The sequence below is a fragment of the Leucopleurus acutus genome (genome assembly GCF_964270905.1).
Source record: "Leucopleurus acutus genome assembly, chromosome: 8".
NCBI classification, from domain to species: Eukaryota; Metazoa; Chordata; class Mammalia; order Artiodactyla; family Delphinidae; genus Leucopleurus; species Leucopleurus acutus.
The window spans coordinates 64,079,372-64,099,246 of NC_139151.1; the positions used below are offsets into that span (position 1 = coordinate 64,079,372).

Below are 19,875 nucleotides of genomic sequence, written 5' to 3' on the forward strand. Positions count from 1 at the left end.
TTGGACCTAAAAGTACTTTATTTATTTAAATGGTTTACTTTTTCTTGCTGCTAGAAATTCTGGGTATAGATATCTACAATTCAAAGAATTAAACAAAGAACCTATTTCCTGAATAATCATATTGAGATGAAGGTTTCAAGTAAGATTGTTTTTGATTATGTTCTTCTTTATTGCAAAGAACAGAACTCTTTTTGTGTTTTCTTGTCATTCGATGAAAGGTGGTAAGGATTCTTTTGTTGTCAAATAGTTTTGCCCGTCCTTGTCTTTAGTGATCTGAAGTGTAAATCTGAGGGTTATGAGCATGTTTTACATAGTTGTTAGAAATCACAGAATACTGGTACTTCCTAAATTAAGCCTATTGTGAATCACTTCAGGTGTAACTTAAACTTAATGGGATTTTTGAATTTTTTCCAGCTAGAGCTATATCTTTTGTTTTATATATGCAAGACAATTCTAAGATATTTAAAAATTTAAAATTGCTCTATCTCTGTTGTAGCTTGATAGAATCAGCTTGATTTTATAGACATATATAACCAACCCCACCCTGACAGTTTCTAAACATAAAACACCATACAAAACTTTGTTTCTTCCATAGAGGGCTGAGATAATGAATATCATAGGCTCCCCTGTGACCCCACAGTGCTAAGATAAGATGCTTAGCTCACCATTGTAATTGCCTAGAAAGCTGCTCATACTTCTTCAGCATCTCATATCTGGCTATGTGTGGTCTCTTTTGCTCACCAGGTAACAACGGTACAAGTGGCTAGCTATGCAGTTTAGAAATGACTCAAATCACCTATAATCCCCAACCTACCCCACTTTCAGGCAAAAAGAAGGCCTTTTCTCCAAAATCTGCAGAGTACTCCCTAATATGTAATTTGTACTAGCAGATGTCCAAATTCCAGGTGTTTGATGATGAATGGACTGAAATGTTAAGCCTTATATTTTATCACTAACTGAAGAGAATTTTAAAGCAATTGTTATTTTGTAATAACTGAAATTTAAAAGTTTCAACATGAATTCCTCAACATTTTCATCAGAAAATAAGTATTCCTACTAAAGAAATATGACAAGTAAATGCAATGCCTGATCCTGGATTGGATCCTGTACCAGACAGAAAAAAAAGTAGCTGTAAAAGGCTCATAAGCAAAATTTGAATATGGAATCTGGGTTAGGTAAAAGTTTTATGACAATTAAATTTCCTGGCTGTGATTACTGTACTGTGGTTATATAAGATAATGTCTTTGTTCTTAGGAAATGTATATTGATGTATTTAAGGATAAAGGGGCATTATATATGTAATGCAAATGGTTTAGAAAAAATATATATATGAGAGAGAAAATGATAAAGAAAATGGAATAAAACAAACAACTGGTGAATCTGGGTAAAGGGTATACAGGAATCCTTTGTACTATGTTGTAACTTTTCTATAAATTTGAAATTATATCTGAATAAAAAGTTACAAAAAAAGAAAAAATAAACATTCTCATCTCTAGACCAGAGCAAAACTGTCTACTAGGCCTGGATATTAATGAAAACTGAAGTTAGAAAGCGATCAGTACAGGAAAAAGGGAAAACAGAATTTCACATTCTAAAAATGCATCATGAGCAAGGGACATGATTGTTACATATATTGATGCTGCTGTTCCATAACTCCTGAGCTTGGTTCAATGGGTGTGACAAAACAGCAAACAAAAAGAACAGTCACATACTGACCCAAAAGATAGGTCACTTCGCCTGACAGTCAACTATGGGAGGGCTGAAATGAAGAAACCTGTCTTCTTACCGAAAGGAAGTGTTCTTTTCCTTCTGCTTGGGTAAAATTATTTGTGGGGTAGTTTGTCCAGCAGCAAAAGCAAAGGTGGTAAAAATGGACTGAGGATAACGAAACTTCATCAGCTGTTTCTTAAAGATCTCTACTACTTCTGGACTCACTTCTTCATCAAATGCTACTTTAATCAACTAGGGACAAAAGAAATTAAACATATCAGAAACATTAAGGATTTCCAGATAGCTTCCCCCAAATTACTGAAATAACAAAAAAATAATAATACTAAATGGCAAGAGTTTCGAAGTTGAAGGGACCTTGGATATCATGCAATAAAATTTAAAATTTTCAAAAATAAAAAAGGCTCAGAAAGGTTTACTTGTTATAGATGGTTAGTTGGCAAGGAAAATCCTGTATCTTGAAGTTGAGTTTCTTTAAGACTATCTTTTCTCAATTTCTTTTCATTTCTTTTCTTTTTTTTTTTTGGTTGAGCCACACGACTTGTGGGATCTTAGTTTCCTGATCAGGCAATGAACCCAAGGCCCTCGGCAGTGAAAGCACAGAGTCCTAACCACTGGACAGCCAGGGAATTCAAGACTATCTTTTCTATGAGGGGATAGGGAAATTAACTTATAGTGGCTGGAGAAGGAAACATGTCCTTCTCATTTATTAACTGTTGGTTCTAGATAGGGAATTTGGCCTAAGAAGGTCTCTTCCTACCCAGAGATACTATAAACCTAGGAAGAAAAAATTCAGTTTGACTAGAATCCTAGCCAGTAGACCCATGCAGCATTCTAGTTTAGAGTCCTTTGGCAGTTGGAATAGTGAAGAAATCTCTAGGAGGTCAGTACTCTCAGGTGACCAGAGAAGGTCTGGGCCTAGAGATCAGCAGACTTACATTTCACACAATTAGCATATGGAGGTACTAGGGAGGGCTTCTTGCCTGGAAGGAACGAGGCAAGAACTGGAACCCCTGCAAATCTGAGAAGTCAGAGACAAGGCAGGAAGAGTGAGATGAGCACAATGTCGCAGACCGAGAATTATAAAAAAAGGAAAACTAAGAAAAGATCACTCTTCCAAGTGTCTGGTTTGCATCAATAATTTCACAAGTTCTGATACGTTCAGAGCTCCCTGAAAAAACCTTTGCTTCATCAGGGGTTACTTAGAACCTTAGACCTAGCTATAATTCTCAGAGCTCTACCTTTTCCACAGAAGAGCCACAGGGCATTTCCTTCTGAAATAGATCCCAAAAGATGCTTTCTGTCTAAAGACTTTATCAAACCCAAACTGAGGTATGACTTGGCACAGAATAAGAGTCAACTGTGTGTGTCTGAATTTCTAAGATCACTGAATATCAACTGATAAACTGTTATTACTCTGAGTTGACTGCAGGGCTCAGGAAATGGAGGATTAAATCCAATACCATTCAAGAGTTGACTCAATCAAAGATTACCCTCTCAGACCCTCTAATTCTCCTCATCCTCTAACTCCAGACCATATGATCAAAAGAAAGTGGCCATGACATCATTTGTAGAAAACTTTTAAACAGCAGACAAATGGCTCCCTTTCTTAATACCTGAAAAGATGCTGATGTGATCTGCAGTCCTTCTTGCATGTTCTGTTGTAGCTGGTTCTGCATTGCAATCTTCTTCTCCTTGGTGATGGAGGCAATGGGAAAACTTCGCACAACTGTCTGCTCACCAACTATAGGAAGACAGTTTACAGACTAAGCAACAGCACTTTACAGCTCATTTCTTTTTTAAAAATACATTTATTTATTTATTTTTGGCTGCATTGGGTCTTTGTTGTTGCATGCGGGCTTCTCATTGTGGTGGCTTCTCTTGTTGCGGAGCACAGGCTCTAGGCACGCGGGCTTCAGTAGTTGTGGTGTGTGGGCTCAGTAGTTGTGGCTCACGGGCTTAGCTGCCCCGCGGCATGTGGGATCTTCCCGGACCAGGGCTCGAACCCGTGTCCCCTGCATTGGCAGGCGGATTCTTAACCACTGCGCCACCAGGGAAGCCCTTTTCTAGAGCTCTTTTTTAGAGTCTCTGCGCTCATTTCACCAGCCTCTGCCGGAGAAATGTGTCTGGAGAGGACAGTGTCCAGGAATGCAGTGAGAGAAAGTGCCACGACTCTAGAATCGCATTCATTAGTTTTGTTGCATGGCAATTCATTCCTGAGAAACAATCCTTTCCCGGAATGAAGGAAGTGTCCCAGCCTGCCAGGCTTCATTCTAGTTCCCCAGCCTATTATGTGCCACACAAGATCATCTGGTTTAAGGTATCTTATAGGAAGGGTAGGTTTTATACAGAAGAAAAGAAGTATCTTCAAATATTGAAAAGACACTTATCATATTTAATGTAATAATAAAGCAAAAGAGAAAAGATTGTTAAAGTTTGTTTCTGTATAAAGGTGCTATACTATGTATATGTGCCTTCAGAAGATATATGATTGGGCTTAGGCCCAAGATTTTCAGGAGTTTAAATATTAAAGCAAGAAAGGGAAAACACAAATAATTATTTATCAACTACCTGAGGGTATGAAGATGAGCATCTAGAAAAGAAGCAGCACACATGAAGCTTCCCTTGGAGAGCTCACAGTTCCCCATGGGGGAGGAAAGTCACATGCAGAATACAGAATACAACAACATGCAATTAGCTTCTAGGTTTGAGGGAACATGGCTTTAAATATTTCAGAAGGGGAGAAGACTTCTGCACGCTAGATGGCTAGAGACTGATTCCTGGAAGAAGTGAGAGAGAAGGTGAGCGTTGAAGAGAATGTAGGTTTGGATCTGCAGAGGGGGAAAGGGTGGGCATTTCAGGCAGTGGTATAAGTAACAGAAAGGAGGAGCAATGGGCAAGTCCCCTCAGCTAGTAAGCCAAAGGGGGTGAGATTTGAACTAGGTTTATCTGACTTAAGAGCCCATATATTAAGTAATCTACTATTATTATCAGAATTCCTCAGTCCCTGAACTTCTGAATTCCTAACTTGGAAAATTCTCTTATATTAGACTCATACCTAGAGCCTAAACAAAATCAAGACATACACAGGATTTAAGTTCTAAGATGTATTAAATGACTTATATAACACATGTCAAATAATCAGATTTCTATGTGGCATTAAAGGAGACATTTTAAAATTTAAATTAACTTAAAAAGAGAAATAAAAGAGGCAAATACAAAACTTTTCTCTGATGAAAATAATTTTCCTAAAATGTGAAATTAACCCAAAAATTGTCAGGAAAAAACAAGAGACCAATACAAGCTTTCACACTAAATATGGCTTTGATTTCTTTAAAAGACATAAATTAGAGCAATTTAAATGACCAAGTATCTCATATATTTATATGCCCAAAATATATGTTTATGGCCACTGAGCTCACAAAGGTTTTAGTAAAAAAATGCTTTAAGTACTAGATATTTAGTTTTAAAAATACACTTGCTTACAAATACAAATGTAATTTATTTACAGTAACATGACAGGAGAGGACTGAGAAATTTTGCTCTCTTTTTCACTCTTTTTCAAAAGAGCACAACTATTCCTGCTGATTCATTTTCTTTATTGAATTTTACAAGCTTTTCGCTTTTCATGTGGTAAGCAATCTTTATGACCAATAAACCATCTTGATTCTATCTAAGCAAGGGATTATACAACTGTGAGATGTTGCAGATAATACAGTTTATAAATCTGAATTCCACTGTCTAACAAAGTGCATAACACATAGTACACACTCATCAAATGCTATTGAATAAATAATTTCAGATGAGGAAAGAATTCTAGTAACCATTTATCCCAATGTTTCTCAATCCTCAGTATGTAACAAAAATACACAGATGCCTGGGGGGGGCGGTTCCCCCTCCTAGAATCCTATTACAGATTCTAATTCAGTTGTTTGAGAGTTAGGCCCAGAAAAGAAACCTTTTTTTCTAAAGCTTCCCAGATAATTCATGTATGCAGGCAAGGCTGAGAGCGACTGCATTATCACCAAGCAAGCCCAATTCCCTAATTTTATAAAAGGGGAACTTGAAACTCAGAGAGGTTAGGGGACTCACTTAAGATATCAAGATTGGTCAACAGTGATCTAAACCTGAGCTTCTTGATTTGGAGTCCAATAATTTTACCTAAAACCTTATATGCTTTTCCTATCAACCAGAATAGTTTATATAGAGATTTAAAAAAGATAATTCAGACTTGATAAGGTATGCTATTCCTTTCTAATACAGAAGATTGTAAAGCATAGTAGTAAATAGAAGTTGAGGGAGTTTAGTGAATAGAAGAGAGGTATCTTCTTAGAAGAGAGGTCTGCTGAATAGAAGAGAGGTCTGCTAAGAGAGGAATGGGGTTAGTTGAAATGGAATGAGAGAAGTGGGGTTAGTTAGTTAGTGCTGTACAGCCCTGCAATGCTTAGCACACCCTTCCACAAAAGGGATCATGAGTCTGGAAAACCTCAGCCTTACAGTTTACTGCAGGACTCAGAAGGTGGGGCAAATCAGCAGAGGATGTCAGTAGCTGGATACTATGAATATCCCTAAGTCACAAAATGCTGCCTCATGAAATTATTATAGTTTCAGTGGATGAACTGTGGTTTGCTCTCTAGAAGATACCTTTGGTTCTTCAATAAGAATCTATGATGCAAATTATCATTAGCTTTGACAGACAAAAGTTCTAAAAAAAATCTGTGTAGTAAAAAGGCTTACTCTGAATCTGAACTGACTCGCAAATCACTGCACACAGATGGAATCGAAGCCTCATGCAGCACATAGATAACCCTGTTCTGATGGCATTATATGAGCCATACCTAGCTGATCATGGGGAGTCCCTCTGAACAGAATTCTGTATGTGGTGAGGAACAAGGCTCCTTCTGCTGGCAGGAGCTGAGGGCCTCCAAGAAGGCCTCCAGTGGCTTCTTCTCTTCCATCAGGATCCAGCAGGACTCGAAGACCTTCACAAACAATTTCTTCTCCAGGCAGTAGAGCAGGTCTAAGAATCTTGGGCTAGCAACAGAGAAAGTTAATTTAAACACAACTCTAGTGGGATTTCCAACCCCCCTTAGACCAAGGTTATCTTTGCAGTTACAGAGCTAAAAAATTTGAGCCAGACTTCCCAAGTAGCCAAAATGAGTAAACAGATTTGGGAAGAGGCAGAAATGATGTTTCTATATCCAAATGTAAAAAGATTCTTCTCAGCATTGCTTATTCACAGTAAAATCATTGGAAATTACTAAACTTTTTGAGATACCTATTCAATGGAACATTTTGCAACCATTAAAAAGAATGACATGGATCTATATATGTGAACATAGAAAGATGCCAGAATACATTGCTAAGTAAAAAAAGAGCTACCAACCAGTGTGTATATTATGATCCCCTTTTAGAATATGAACCAAACTGTTAAAGGTGGTGCTATCATGGTTAAGGGTAGAGGTCGGGGTGAGGAGGACCATGGGGGACTTTCATTTTGTACAATGTGTGCTTCTTTAATGTTTCAATTTTATACAAAAGCATTGTTACTTTGAAAATTGAAAAAACAAAAATTTTTAAAAATGGATGCATCTTTGAAGAGCCTTTCTTAGCCTTTTATAAAGATTAACACAAAAAATGGCCAAGCTATGACCATTTATACATCTTGGGAAGTAAGGAACCACATGATACACTCCCCGGAAGGGTTCAAAACAATCCATCTCTCCTGAAGATATAATATGCTTATTATTTTTTTTTACTGAGCAATAAAAACTATATAAATCAGCACTATTCTTTTTGTTGGCTCTAGGAACCTCAGAGCTAAATGTAAAGCCAAAGTATAATGATCACTGTGTGTCAGATTTCTGATAGAATTCTCTCTCCTTTCCATCTGGCTTCTGATTTCTCCTTTGAATTTATTTTTAGTAGTTCTCTTATACAGGTAAGAGGGTCTTGAACCCTAGTCCCACAGACTGGTGCCAGACTAACTGCAAAATAATCATCTGGGAGGCTTGTTAAAGTACAGATTCCCAGGCCAAGTCCCAGGGTACTCCTATTCAGGAGGCTGGGCTGGGATTCAGGCCTCTCAATTTTTAATAGACTTCCCAGATGTTTGCGATGTATGCTTGTAATGCATACAGATTCAGGAACCTGGTGATTTTATGGTAATTGCCTTAAGTCATTTTTGGGGGGAAATAGGCAGGGCATAAAATCGTGGCTTGGGCTTGGAAGTTAGAATGTTCATAATTTATGCCTTGCCTATAAAAGTAGACTCAACAAGAGGTTATTATTGCTCCTTTGTTGATCCACTTTTCTGTTTCACTATACTTTTTTATGAGGATCTACATGTAAACTCCTCTCAAAGTTTAATGTATCATTAAAACTAGAGCTGGTCTCTGTAGAAGGTTAGGAGAAGGTACTTTCTGGGGCACAACTGTCTACTGTTGCTATTTTTAAGAGATTTTATACTCTGAAAGCATGTAGTCTGGAATAATTACCTTCTGTATAGGTGGAAGTCTTCTACTCTCTCGATGCACTGCTTCTAGGGTTTCAACGTGCATAGCTACAATTCCTGGGATGAATCAGAGTATTCAAAATGAAAGAGTACCAAACAAGCAGAATTAAAACAACTTCTGGATATTTTAGAATTAAAAACTAATCATTGTTTGGTGGTTCCTCAAAAAGTTAAACACAGAATTACCATATGACTCAGTAATTCCACTCCGAGGTATATACCCAAAAGAACCGAAAATAAGACTCAGATACTTGTACATGAATATTCATAGTAGCACTGTTCACAACAGCCAGAAGGTCAAAACAATCCAAGTGTCCATCAACAGATGAATGGATAAATAAAATGTGGTATATCCATACAATTACAGTATTATTCAGTCATAAAAGGAAATGAAGTTACAATACCTGCTACAACTGGATAAACCTTGAAAACATTATGCTCAATGAAATAAACCAGACACAAAAGGACAAGTGTTATATGATTTCACTTATATGCTGTATCTAGAATAGGCAAATTCATAGAGATAGAAAGTAGATTAGAGGTAACCAGGGGCTAGAGGGTAGAGAATGGGGAGCTGTTGCTTAATGGGTACAGAGTGTCTGTTTGGGGTGATGAAAAAGTTTTGGTAATAGACAGTTGGTGACAGTTGTACAACATTGTGAATATAATTAATGCCACTAAATTTTACACTTAAAAAAGTTTAAAATGGCAAATTTTATGGTATATTTTACTACAATTTAAAACTATTGAAAGAAACTAATTGAAACAAAAAATAAATAGCAGGCTAAACTACATGGAAGCCAAGTATTATGCTGGAGAAAACAGACCCATAAGAATAATTCTTATTCAGTTATCTCTAATATTCTGGTTCTCTGATATCTGCAAAGTGATTACCTGGTATCATGCAATGCAGGCTCTTGATGTGATCCTGAGTAACTCCACTCTCTGTACAAACTTTGTCAATAAATCGGGTAATGAAACGCACAACAGAATTGGCAATGTCATTATTCTCTGAATCTTCAAACCCACTTTCTGTATCATAGCTCTCAGCTACACTTCCTGCAATACTAAGAAAGTCAAGGAAAGAAATCATGGTCAGTAAAACAAATGACTACTGTATCACAGTGACCTTCCACAGCAATTTAAACTTGCTCAAAGGGATGTATACTCAAGTAGAAATCTCACTTAACTCCATGGCTTCTCTATAAGTGATAGTGGTGAAACATGATGTTCTGTTTGCCGACATTTGGAAGCTATTGTCAGGCATTGTTCTTTGGATCCAGATTTGTTTTTGTAAGGAATACCTTCTGTCATTTTTCTAAGAGGAACTCACGAACCACAGAAAATAAAACAAAAAGAGACTTTAAATTTTATCTGATACTTGGACCTTCTAAAAAAACTTGTCCTTCCAAATTAATTGCCACATGGAGCCAGACAAAGTAATATGGCTATCTTTGGCCTTTGGCAACCGGGGGACATGTCCCTGGTAGGCAAAGTAAAAGAACTTTTTTCAGCAAGTAGCGTATTTTTCCAAATGGAAGAACAAAATTGTCCTATGAACCCTTCTCTTGCCAATATTCTTCTTTCTGTCAGTGAATCACAACCATTTTGGTCACTTTGAAACCATCATTTGTCTGTAGGTGGTACAAATCATGCAAAAGAAGGGAATAAATTTGAAATGGAGCAGATGTGAAAGTATAATACCTGCCCGTGTTGCTTTTTTTTTTTTTTTTAATTCAATAAATACTCCTGCTTCCTATGACTTCTTTTAGACTGCTAGTCATGGAAAAGACTCACTGCCAATTCTAAACTACTCACTTCTCTTTCTTCCAAATCCAACCACATTAGCTGAATCAGTGTTAGAAGTAAAGCAAAGCAATGAATTTGGCCATCACACCATCCCAAAGCATTAACAAACTTAGGTGTCTTAGCCACTCACTATGTAAATCAGATTGTAGAAAATGTCATGAAAGAAAAAAAAGGTATGAGCAAGTGATGGATGTGTTACTTCAGACAGGGAAGTCAGGAAGGCCTCTCTGGGTGGGTGACATTACAGCAGAGAACTAAATGAAGTGAGGGAGTGATTCTTATGACTATTTCAGGAAGAGTATTCCAGATTGCAGGAACAAGAAGTACAAAGGCCCTGAGGCAGTATCATGCCTCGAATGTTGAACAGGGATACCAGTTTCATTGACGGAAGAGTGATAGGAAATAAGGTCTGAGCAATAGCCAGGGGCCAGATCCTGTTAGGCCTTATGGTTTTATTCTCAGTGGTATGGGAAGTAGTAGGGTTAAGAGCAAGGAATGGTTGAGGACATGATTACAGGCAAATGCAATGGATAAACTGAGGAAAAGGAGGGCCAAGAAACAAATAATCACTTTGACAAGAAGGAGTTCATTAGTAATTTTCCAGAGTGCTTGCTGTAAATTGCTGTGGTGGAAAGTAACTGAAGGGCTGGATCAGTAGTGGTTGAGACATTTGAAAAATCAGAGGTCATGAAAGAGAAGAGAGTATGGGAGGTGATTAACAATAGTTGGATGTAGTGAAAGTCTTTTAATAGAGAAAAGCTGAGCAAGTCTGAAGATGAGGAAAATGGTTGCTTTTTGAAATATGTATAGCAATATTTACCCGAAATACTTTATATTCTGTGCTAAGCCAAGGAGAATAGGAGGGTCTCTGTGTGTCCACATTAGGTACCTGTTTGTGACAATGCTGTTGCTCCCACTTTCCCAGTCTCCTGGTGCTGATGTTCTTAGGAGCTTGTTTTTACTTGTATCTAGTGGAACTAGCAGATTGACCATGAGGTTTGCAAAGTGAATGGCCTGACTGAAGACAGTGCTTTCCTCACGTTGCACCAGCTCCTGCTGAGCTGATTTGCTCAGAGTAGGCCAAAGGCGTAGCTGCTCGGCTGCCAGGTCCATTGCTGTCTTCTCCTGATATTGGTCATCAGGCAGTTTACCCTAAAAACCAAAGCAAAAATATCCAAATCTGGGACTTCCCTGGTGGTGCACTGGTTGAGAGTCCGCCTGCCAATGCAGGGGACACGGGTTCCATCCCTGGTCTGGGAGGATCCCACATGTTGCAGAGCAACTGAGCCCGTGCGCCACAACTACTGAGCCTGCTCTCTGGAGCCCGTGCGCCACAGCTACTGAGCCCGCATGCTGCAACTACTGAAGCCCGTGCTCCCTAGAGCCTGTGTTCCACAACTACTGAGCCCACGTGCTGCAACTACTGAAGCCCTCGCACCTAGAGCTTCGCACCCCTCGCACAAAAGAAGCCACTGCAAATGAGAAGCCTGTGCGCTGCAACGGAGAGTGGCCCCCGCTCGCCGCAACTAGAGAAAGCCCGTCTGCAGCAACGAAGACCCAATGTAGCCAAAATTTTAAAAATATAATAAAAATTTTAAAAAATCCAAATCTATCACTTGACATGAGCTTCAAAAAACATGGAAGATGTTTTAATAATTCATCTATCAAATACCTATGTCAGTAAAAATGAAAATATATAAACAAAATATAACAACAACATGAAACGTAGTCTTTTTTTTCTGAGCTCCAACAGGCCTTGAATGGAACCACATGACAAACACAAGGAAGCAGCAGCAAAACAAAGATGTACACACTTCTCATTGCTAACATTTCACTGCATTTATTTCTCTCTATGGCTCTATCCCCTTCAAGTTGCCAGTTATAACAAATCGTTGACCTGAAGTACCTATTAATGCTCAGGTCAAATGTGCCAGTAGCATTTTCTAGTACTCTGCTGTTTCTTTTCTTCTGCTCTTTGGAGAAGAAGATAGAATAACCAAAGTCACAAAAAATTAGAGCTAGGTTTCTTTGTAAATATGGGAATCAAACATTATCACCACACGGGTATATAGGTGTCCATGGGATTTTAAAGAGGGGTTTCCTATAGGCTGAAGAGTTAAACAACAGCAGTAACCCACATCTGCACAGCACTTTACAGCTTATGAAGAGCTGGTATATCTATAGTCTCACTCATACCTAAACTGGGGATCAGAGACAGACTTTTATAGAATAAAGGACACAGAAGCAGTGACATGTATTTGCTCTATGAACGTTTTTGAGATATACCAATGTTAGCACCACATCTTCTTTAAAAATTATCAAAAGCACCCCACCAGGCCAATTATTTCTAGAATATGACTTCGAGCTAATACTTTTTGGATCTGCTACAAGTTACCCCTTCTCCAAGTGCATCTGGTGTTTTGAGAGTTTTAAATTAAGAAAAAACAATTAAAGCTAATTTTACAACAATAATTTGCAATATCAGATTGATGTCATATAGTGCTATTTGTTATTTAAGTTTCTGTTCTTATCATACTCAATAATAGATCAATAATATGTTTAAAATTACTTGAGGTCATAGAAATATGGGACTACTAGGTAGTTTCAGTTAGCTATCGAGGTTCATTTATCTCACATAATATAAGGCAAATTTAAAATGGAGGAAAGGATCAGCAGCAATGTATTAGCCCAGCATGTAGGATTAAAAATTACTCTTCAATTATATTTCAATAAAAAAATAAATTAAAAAAAACTTAAAAAAAAATTACTCTTAAAGTGAACCAACACTGATAATCAGCCCTTAGTGCTGCTTTAAGTTCAATTAATGAGGACAGTAATTTCTAACAGTTATTATTTAGTATGTGCCAGGAACTCTTCAATGTCCTTTACTTGTATTAGACATTGAAGTCTTATAATAATCTAATCTATGGATTTTATCAACGTAGAAATAAGGCACAGAAAGGTAAAGTGAATTGCCTAAGACCAGACAGCTAGTGTATGACATTTCAAAATTTCAGAAAAATTTAAACTGCTCTTTCAAATTAAAACCAATATTCTTTATTTTAAACTATTTTCTTGATAGTTTCCTTAAATTTATTTTATGGTGATAAAAATATATGGAAACATATAGAATACTCCTAAAAGAAGACCTAGATTTATTGCTGGCATACTTTTGAGCATTTATTTAGGAGTCAACTGACTTTAATTTGACATTTCTTCAAGAAGTTAATTGCATAAAAACATCTGCCTAGGTATTTTAGGGTTATTCTTTCTGTTCAACTTCCTATAATTGTTTCCAGCGAATTCTTATTTACTAAAATACAATAAAACAATTCTAGTGCTACAGAACTGTAGTAAGAAGTTATTATGGAAAAAAAATGTCAGAAATCAACAGGAGAAAGATGCTCACCAGAGGGCTTCCTAAAGTAAACCCCAAATACACTGGTAGGAAGTGGCTAGATTTCCTTTGGCCCTGGGAACACCTGAGTAAGCTTTCCTTGAAGCCAGGACCACAGCCCCACACAAATACCTTTCTTTATCTTACCTTTTGCTTCAGATGTGGGGCATGATTGTCTTCCTTGGCTGAGAGATACAGGGATCGAACCTGTTCCTGCACCGCATTGTAAAAGGTTGTCTCCCAAAATTGCTGATTCGTCCAAATGGGGTGGTCCTGTACACAGGTGTAAGCAAACTGGCTGACTCCAGGGGCCAGTTTCTGTGAGAACACACAATATACATCACCATGGGGCTGACAGAGTCATGACAGTTCAGAAGGTTACAGGGGCCGCAGATAATCATGAATGTGATAAAAGGATTTATCTAAACAATATCTTATGGCAGTGCAAGCTTAGCAATCAGCAACTTACATATTTTTAACTGGCAACTTTGGGCTTGCTATCAAATCCTTCAGGGTCTCTGTCACTTTATCTATTAAAATGGATATTTTAGCAACAGCTAATAATCAAAGGAATTATATGAATTAGAGAATATATGAAAAGTACCTAAACACTGTACTGTGCGCACAGCAAGCACTGTAGAGTTGGTAGCTCTTATTACAATTAGGACATATAATAAAATTCATGACAACCTAAATATAAAACTCCAGATAATTCAAAATTTCTTCTACTTGCACACAGAATGAGGGCATATTATGAATCTGGGACTCAAGAGGAATTGCATCCTCCCTCCTGCTCACTCCAGCCATTTACCTCCCTACCGAGGCTGCTGTCTGGCTCACAAAATCCATAGATGACTGTCCCGGGCTTCTGGGGCATTTTCTGGTAACCAAGTCTGGGTGTGAGAAGGTAATCTCAAACCAAACCTTCCTTTCCAGAACTTCCTGCTGGGCTTCTAAGTAAGAGTAAACCCTACTCTGTGATTAACAACAGAGGGAAAGAACACTAACTCTGCAGTCACTTGAGGCTCTTCATAAATCTTTATGCATCTCATTTATACTAAAAATCTCCTTAAGATGCACATTATTATTGCCAATTTAAAGAAGAGAAAACAGAAATTCAAGGTTTAAGTGATTGCCCAAGGCCATATAGCAATTACATAAGTGGTGGAACTAGGTTTCAAGCCCAAAGTTTGTTTGTTTCCAAAGTCCCTGCTCTTTTTGCTATAGCAAATTATCTTGCAAAGAAACTGAAAGCAAATCATAAATAAATTAAATACTGTTTAGCACAACTATCTGTTTTTTTCCCTTCACTTTAGGATTTTGTTTACCAAAGTAGTATTCTGCCTTGAAACCTCTGATATGATTTTAATTAATGCTGCGTTTTAAATTTTACAGACAACTTAGTTGCCAAACTTCAGTACATGATTTGAGTCACCTTTCCATAGCTGTTTCTTTCACCTCTAAAAGTTAAAGATGTTTCAAAAAATTTTAAATCCATTATTTCAGCAAATACCTGATAATACTTTCAATAGACAGATAATTTTTGTTCCATTTTATTCTTTAGAATTGAGTTAATTTGTTTTCTATCAGTAGAGTTAAAGTTTTTGATAATGTAAGTTTTATTTTGAAGTAATTCAATAAGCGAATTCTCTTCTAAAATGTTGGACACTGAAGATCACTATTAAGGTTATATACATAGCAGTTATGTAGCAAAAAGTTGGTTCATTTCTTAGGGATGCATAACAAACGTATAAGATTCCTGGTAAAAATCGTATGCTCAGTACATGCTAATTAATTTCCTTCTTGATTAAGAACAGACTAAACCTACAACTGGAATAGGCACCATGTATACCATGAAATGTAGTACTTATATAGTTGGAAGTGGGGTGGCTGTGATTTTGCCTTGTAGAGTCTGTGTACTTCTGCATCCCATGTGTAAGTCCCTTTCAAGATAGGCCTATGCACTGCTGTTGGGATGATCGTCCATAACTCTTTTAAGGGCTATAAGCTGGAACTGACCATGAAGCACCTATCAGGAGATCCCCAAGGGGAAGCTGTGCAAAGACTGCTCATTTAAGACACAGCTACTCTCTGCCTATGGGAATCAAGGACAAAATGTGTGCGGTTCTGTGAGCCACAGATACTGTGAGTCACATACTCCTTCTATACTCTGCTTGAGGACACCTGAGATGTGGGTTGAACTGGGTTTTTTTTTGCCCCAACCACTCTAAGAAATAACAATGACCTCAGTGGCAGTGCACAGGCCTATTGTGAAAGAGATTTTAAAGGCATAAAATTTAAACAAGGTAAAAGCATAATTCTCAACTGCCTTTCCCTTGAGTATAGACAGAGGCAGCACCATTTCTTACAAACACAATGTAACAACAGATTCTAAAATTTTGGAGTTCTGAAATTATATTAATATAGATGAGCTCAGAAAAACTGAGCTCTTAACAAATCCTTATCAGTTTCTCACATGTAGTCCTTTTAGGATCATCAACAAAACAGAAAGTTATAATTAATTATAAATCTCTTATTACAACTTGACAGAGCACTGTAGGAATCTGAGAGTCTAATGAAGCCCTGCCTCTCTCTTTCAGCAGTTTTCTCACTGATGCTGCATATTCACTTTCTTTGGCACATACCAGTTATTATCTACCTGTTTATTCACAAACTACAAGTGAATATGTAAAAACTTCCCTAAATCTTTTGAACAAAAGTGGACTGAATGTGTTCCAAGGCAGAAAAATGGTGTAACAGTGACAGTGGCCCAAAGGGTCAGAACCCACAGCTTGTTTACTAGGTGAGAACGACAGCAAGGTGAAGGGATTATAGGATAAGCACTTTTTGGTGGCAAGTCAGTCACAAATGGTGATGGCATCTGATACATGCATAAGAAATCATTAATTCCCCAATACTTTAAATATTATTATTTTTCCAAATATGAAATGTGCTTCCTTTCTTTGTGGTTTCCTGCTATGTCTTCTCAAGTGCAAGCAAGGGGCACTGAGTTCCTTGCTGTTCAGATGGGCAGATCCACTGCACTGGTGGGTAGGTGTGTTCTTAGGGCCAGCAGAGGGCAGTAGCACCTTATTCTGCCTAGATTCCATCCATATAAGGCTTTTAAAATAAGAATTGCAAAAATGGAGCCATGCATTCTGACTGGGCTAGAAAGTTGGGTGGAAGGTGAATACCGCATGCCCTCACTGTACATTTGAGAGACCCCATAAAGAAAATGGATTTGCCCAAGGTCACACAGCAAGATGGGTAGAAGAAAAGGGAACAGAGATAAGGTTTTCCATTATTCTATGTCATTTCTGTAAGATACAAAAACTAAGATATTTCACAAAACAAAACTATAATTATCTAGAGAAAGAGGTAATGATACTGCTTAGGGGTTCAGATTCATTATGTTCTATGATAGTGTTAATAGTAGTTTTAGTAAACAAAGAAAATAAGCACCTGTAGATAAAACTATCTCATGATTCTGATCACTTTTTTGGTTTGAAAAAAAAGACTTTCCCAAGATGGTTTCTCGAATTGGCCCATATGCCAGCGTTATGACCTTTTATTTTGTACACAGATGAGACTTAATCCACAATGAAGGTTTGAGGGTGGTGGTAATACTGTTGTCAAATGGCATCTTTTTTTCCTCTTCAATTTTGGCAATAATATTTATTTACATTTCATAATAATTCTTATGATTTTATCCTAAATAAACAAGTGATATTTTGCTATGCAATTTTATGAGATGTTTAAGAATGTGTTGACTTCCTTCCTTATCTAGAAAAAATAGCTCTGAAGGTACTAGATTAAGAATACCATTCATTTTCCACAAAGCATTCAAAGGAAACCCAGCATGGGACAAGATATGGAGAATAAACTTCACGGGGCTCATTAACCAGCAGGCCAGATTCAAATCCAAGTAAATGGATACAAGTCATCTCAGAGACGAGTTGGTCAAGGGAAGGTTAAGATATCAGTATGAGAGGCCTATCTAAGGACTGTCTGGCTAGATACGTTTGCTCTCCAGGCCCAAGGCTTCAGTTAGGGAGTTCAGAGGGAAGCCAGATTTCAGGAGAAAAAGCTCCTGGGAGGAGTGATTCCATAAATATGTAATGTTCTTAAAAAGAATAATTAGAATACAAAGATTCACTGTTTAAATTGCTGGGTATTTCCTATCCAGTTCTGGACACTGGAATACAAGTGTACCCTACGGCACAGTTCAGGGATGGTGCCAGCCAGCCCTTTTATGATTCTACACTGGCCTGTGAAGTCCACATATTAAGTCACTTGAAGAATTAACATGGACATATATATACACTACCAAACGTAAAATAGATAGCTAGTGGGAAGCAGCCGCATAGCACAGGGAGATCACTCGGTGCTTTGTGACCACCTAGAGGGGTGGGAAAGGGAGGGTGAGAGGGAGGGAGACGCAAGACGGAAGAGATATGGGAACATAGTATAACTGATTCACTTTGTTATAAAGCAGAAACTAACACACAATTGTAAAGCAATTATACTCCAATAAAGATGTTGAAAAAAACAAAAAAAGAATTAACTTCTGAGTATTTTCTGGTGAACTTTGGTGAAATGCTTAGTCTTGAGAGACAAACAAAAGGGAGACAGGAATGGGGAAAACGTGTATTCAAAACCTATATTTATCACCTCTTAACCACATCTTAAACATATTTGCTTTGTGCATTTTTTTAAAACAAAGGATATACAACATTATAGATCTGGTTGAAGCCTACTGTGTACCTCTGCTGATCCCATTTCTCTCCTATCCTAGAGGCAACAATGATCCTGAATTAGGTATTTTTCATTCCTATTTATGTTTTTATACCTGTTTATATCCATAAAGAATATATAGGATTATATTGCATTTTATTCCTTATTAATGCTTTTCAAAGTATACATCTTATATTTCATTGATTTATGTAATATTTAATTAAACTATATAATTAATTGGGACAAAACACCTAGCTCTTTGTAAACAAACAACTCAGAAGGGACAGACAGACAGTGGCCTACAACAGTGAATACTGTGTTCATTAGTCAGTGGGGTTTACAGAAAGGTGAGTAATCAAATTAGTTAAACGGAGGTAATGTGAGAATCTACCATAGTTTTTCCTGTTCTACTACCTGATACTGAAGAGTGCAAGTAACCTCAAATGCGTAACGGTCTAAACCTCTCCTGGGCTGCTTAGAAGATCCAGGCACAAAATTTCTACACAAGAAGTATATTCATTCACAAGCATTGCCCAGTATTCATTTGATGTGCCAGTGTCAGTAGCTGGAATGACAGGGTTGAAGTCCTTAAACTATGTATCCTTCTAATGATTCTCTGTATGAAGCTGCTTAGTAAATATTGAGAGAAGAGAGGATGAATCAATTTCTTTCCTTTGTGGTCCAGAATTTAGTAGAAATCAAATACTAGCTTGTTGTCAAGTCCTTTGCCTGGGTCTCGTATTCCTAAAAACACAAAACTGGATCTAAATCCCTGCCTCTTTTTGGTAGGTTTTTAAACTTTATATAAATGGTACCATATTGTGTTTTATTCTGCCACTTGGCTTTTCACGTATTATGTTGCTAGACTTATTAAGGTAATAATAATTATTGCTATTATAACTAACTTGTACTGATCTCTCACTATATACATGTCAACTTACTTAGTATTTATAGCAATCTTATGATCCACTGAGGTAAGTACTATTATTACCCTTGTTTTAAAGGGGAAGAAACTGAGGCACAGAGAAGTTAAGTAATTTGTCCAAGAGAATATTGCCAGGAAATGGTGGAGCAGAGCTGGGATTCAAACCTAGGTAGTTTAGCTAAGAATTTAATTTCTTAATCACAATTTAACTATTGTGTGAAATTCCACTGTATGAATATATAGCATTTCCTTGTTCCTGTTAATGGATATTTGTATTGTTTCTACCTTTTAGCTATTATAAACAATGGTTCATGTCAACTGTCAACTTCAATTATTAGTTTCAGTACTATTTAATATAGTTCCTGGAACTACTTGAGAGGAGCCTAAGAAATATTCCCATTGTTATCTGTACCAATAAACATTTTTGGGTTATTGTACATTGGTTATTTTTCTAATGAGAAATTATTTCACATAGACTTTTTACAGATCTACTATTTGAAAAAATTAACCATAATTCTTTAATATAAAATATCTAGTCAGTGTTTAAATTTTTATCTTATAAATGTTAAAAAGTTTGTCTTTTTCCTTGTTTTTTATTTTTATTTTTTTTTTTACAGTTTGTTTGACTCAGGAAGGACCCAAATAAGGTCCATATATTACATTAGTTTATATATCTCTGAGGTTGGTTTTAATCTACAGATTTCTTTACCACCTGTCTGTCTGCCTCTCTTTTTTTCCCACCACTTGCAATCTATTTTTTGAAGAAAC

General features: G+C 37.1%; 1 protein-coding gene across 2 annotated transcripts in view; it reads right to left on the reverse strand.

Moving 5' to 3' along the window:
- The window catches only part of SBF2 (SET binding factor 2), a 460,581-nt gene that overhangs the window by 59,075 nt on the left and 381,631 nt on the right, over nt 1-19,875 (reverse strand). For both annotated transcript variants that reach the window (XM_082844306.1, XM_082844309.1), the window contains exons 18-24: nt 13,596-13,766; nt 10,941-11,203; nt 9,137-9,309; nt 8,226-8,299; nt 6,567-6,762; nt 3,345-3,472; nt 1,787-1,962 (exon numbers count right to left, since the gene is read on the reverse strand). In XM_082844306.1, coding sequence (XP_082700432.1) covers nt 1,787-1,962; nt 3,345-3,472; nt 6,567-6,762; nt 8,226-8,299; nt 9,137-9,309; nt 10,941-11,203; nt 13,596-13,766 — 1,181 coding nt within the window. The remainder of the gene's footprint in view (nt 1-1,786; nt 1,963-3,344; nt 3,473-6,566; nt 6,763-8,225; nt 8,300-9,136; nt 9,310-10,940; nt 11,204-13,595; nt 13,767-19,875) is intronic.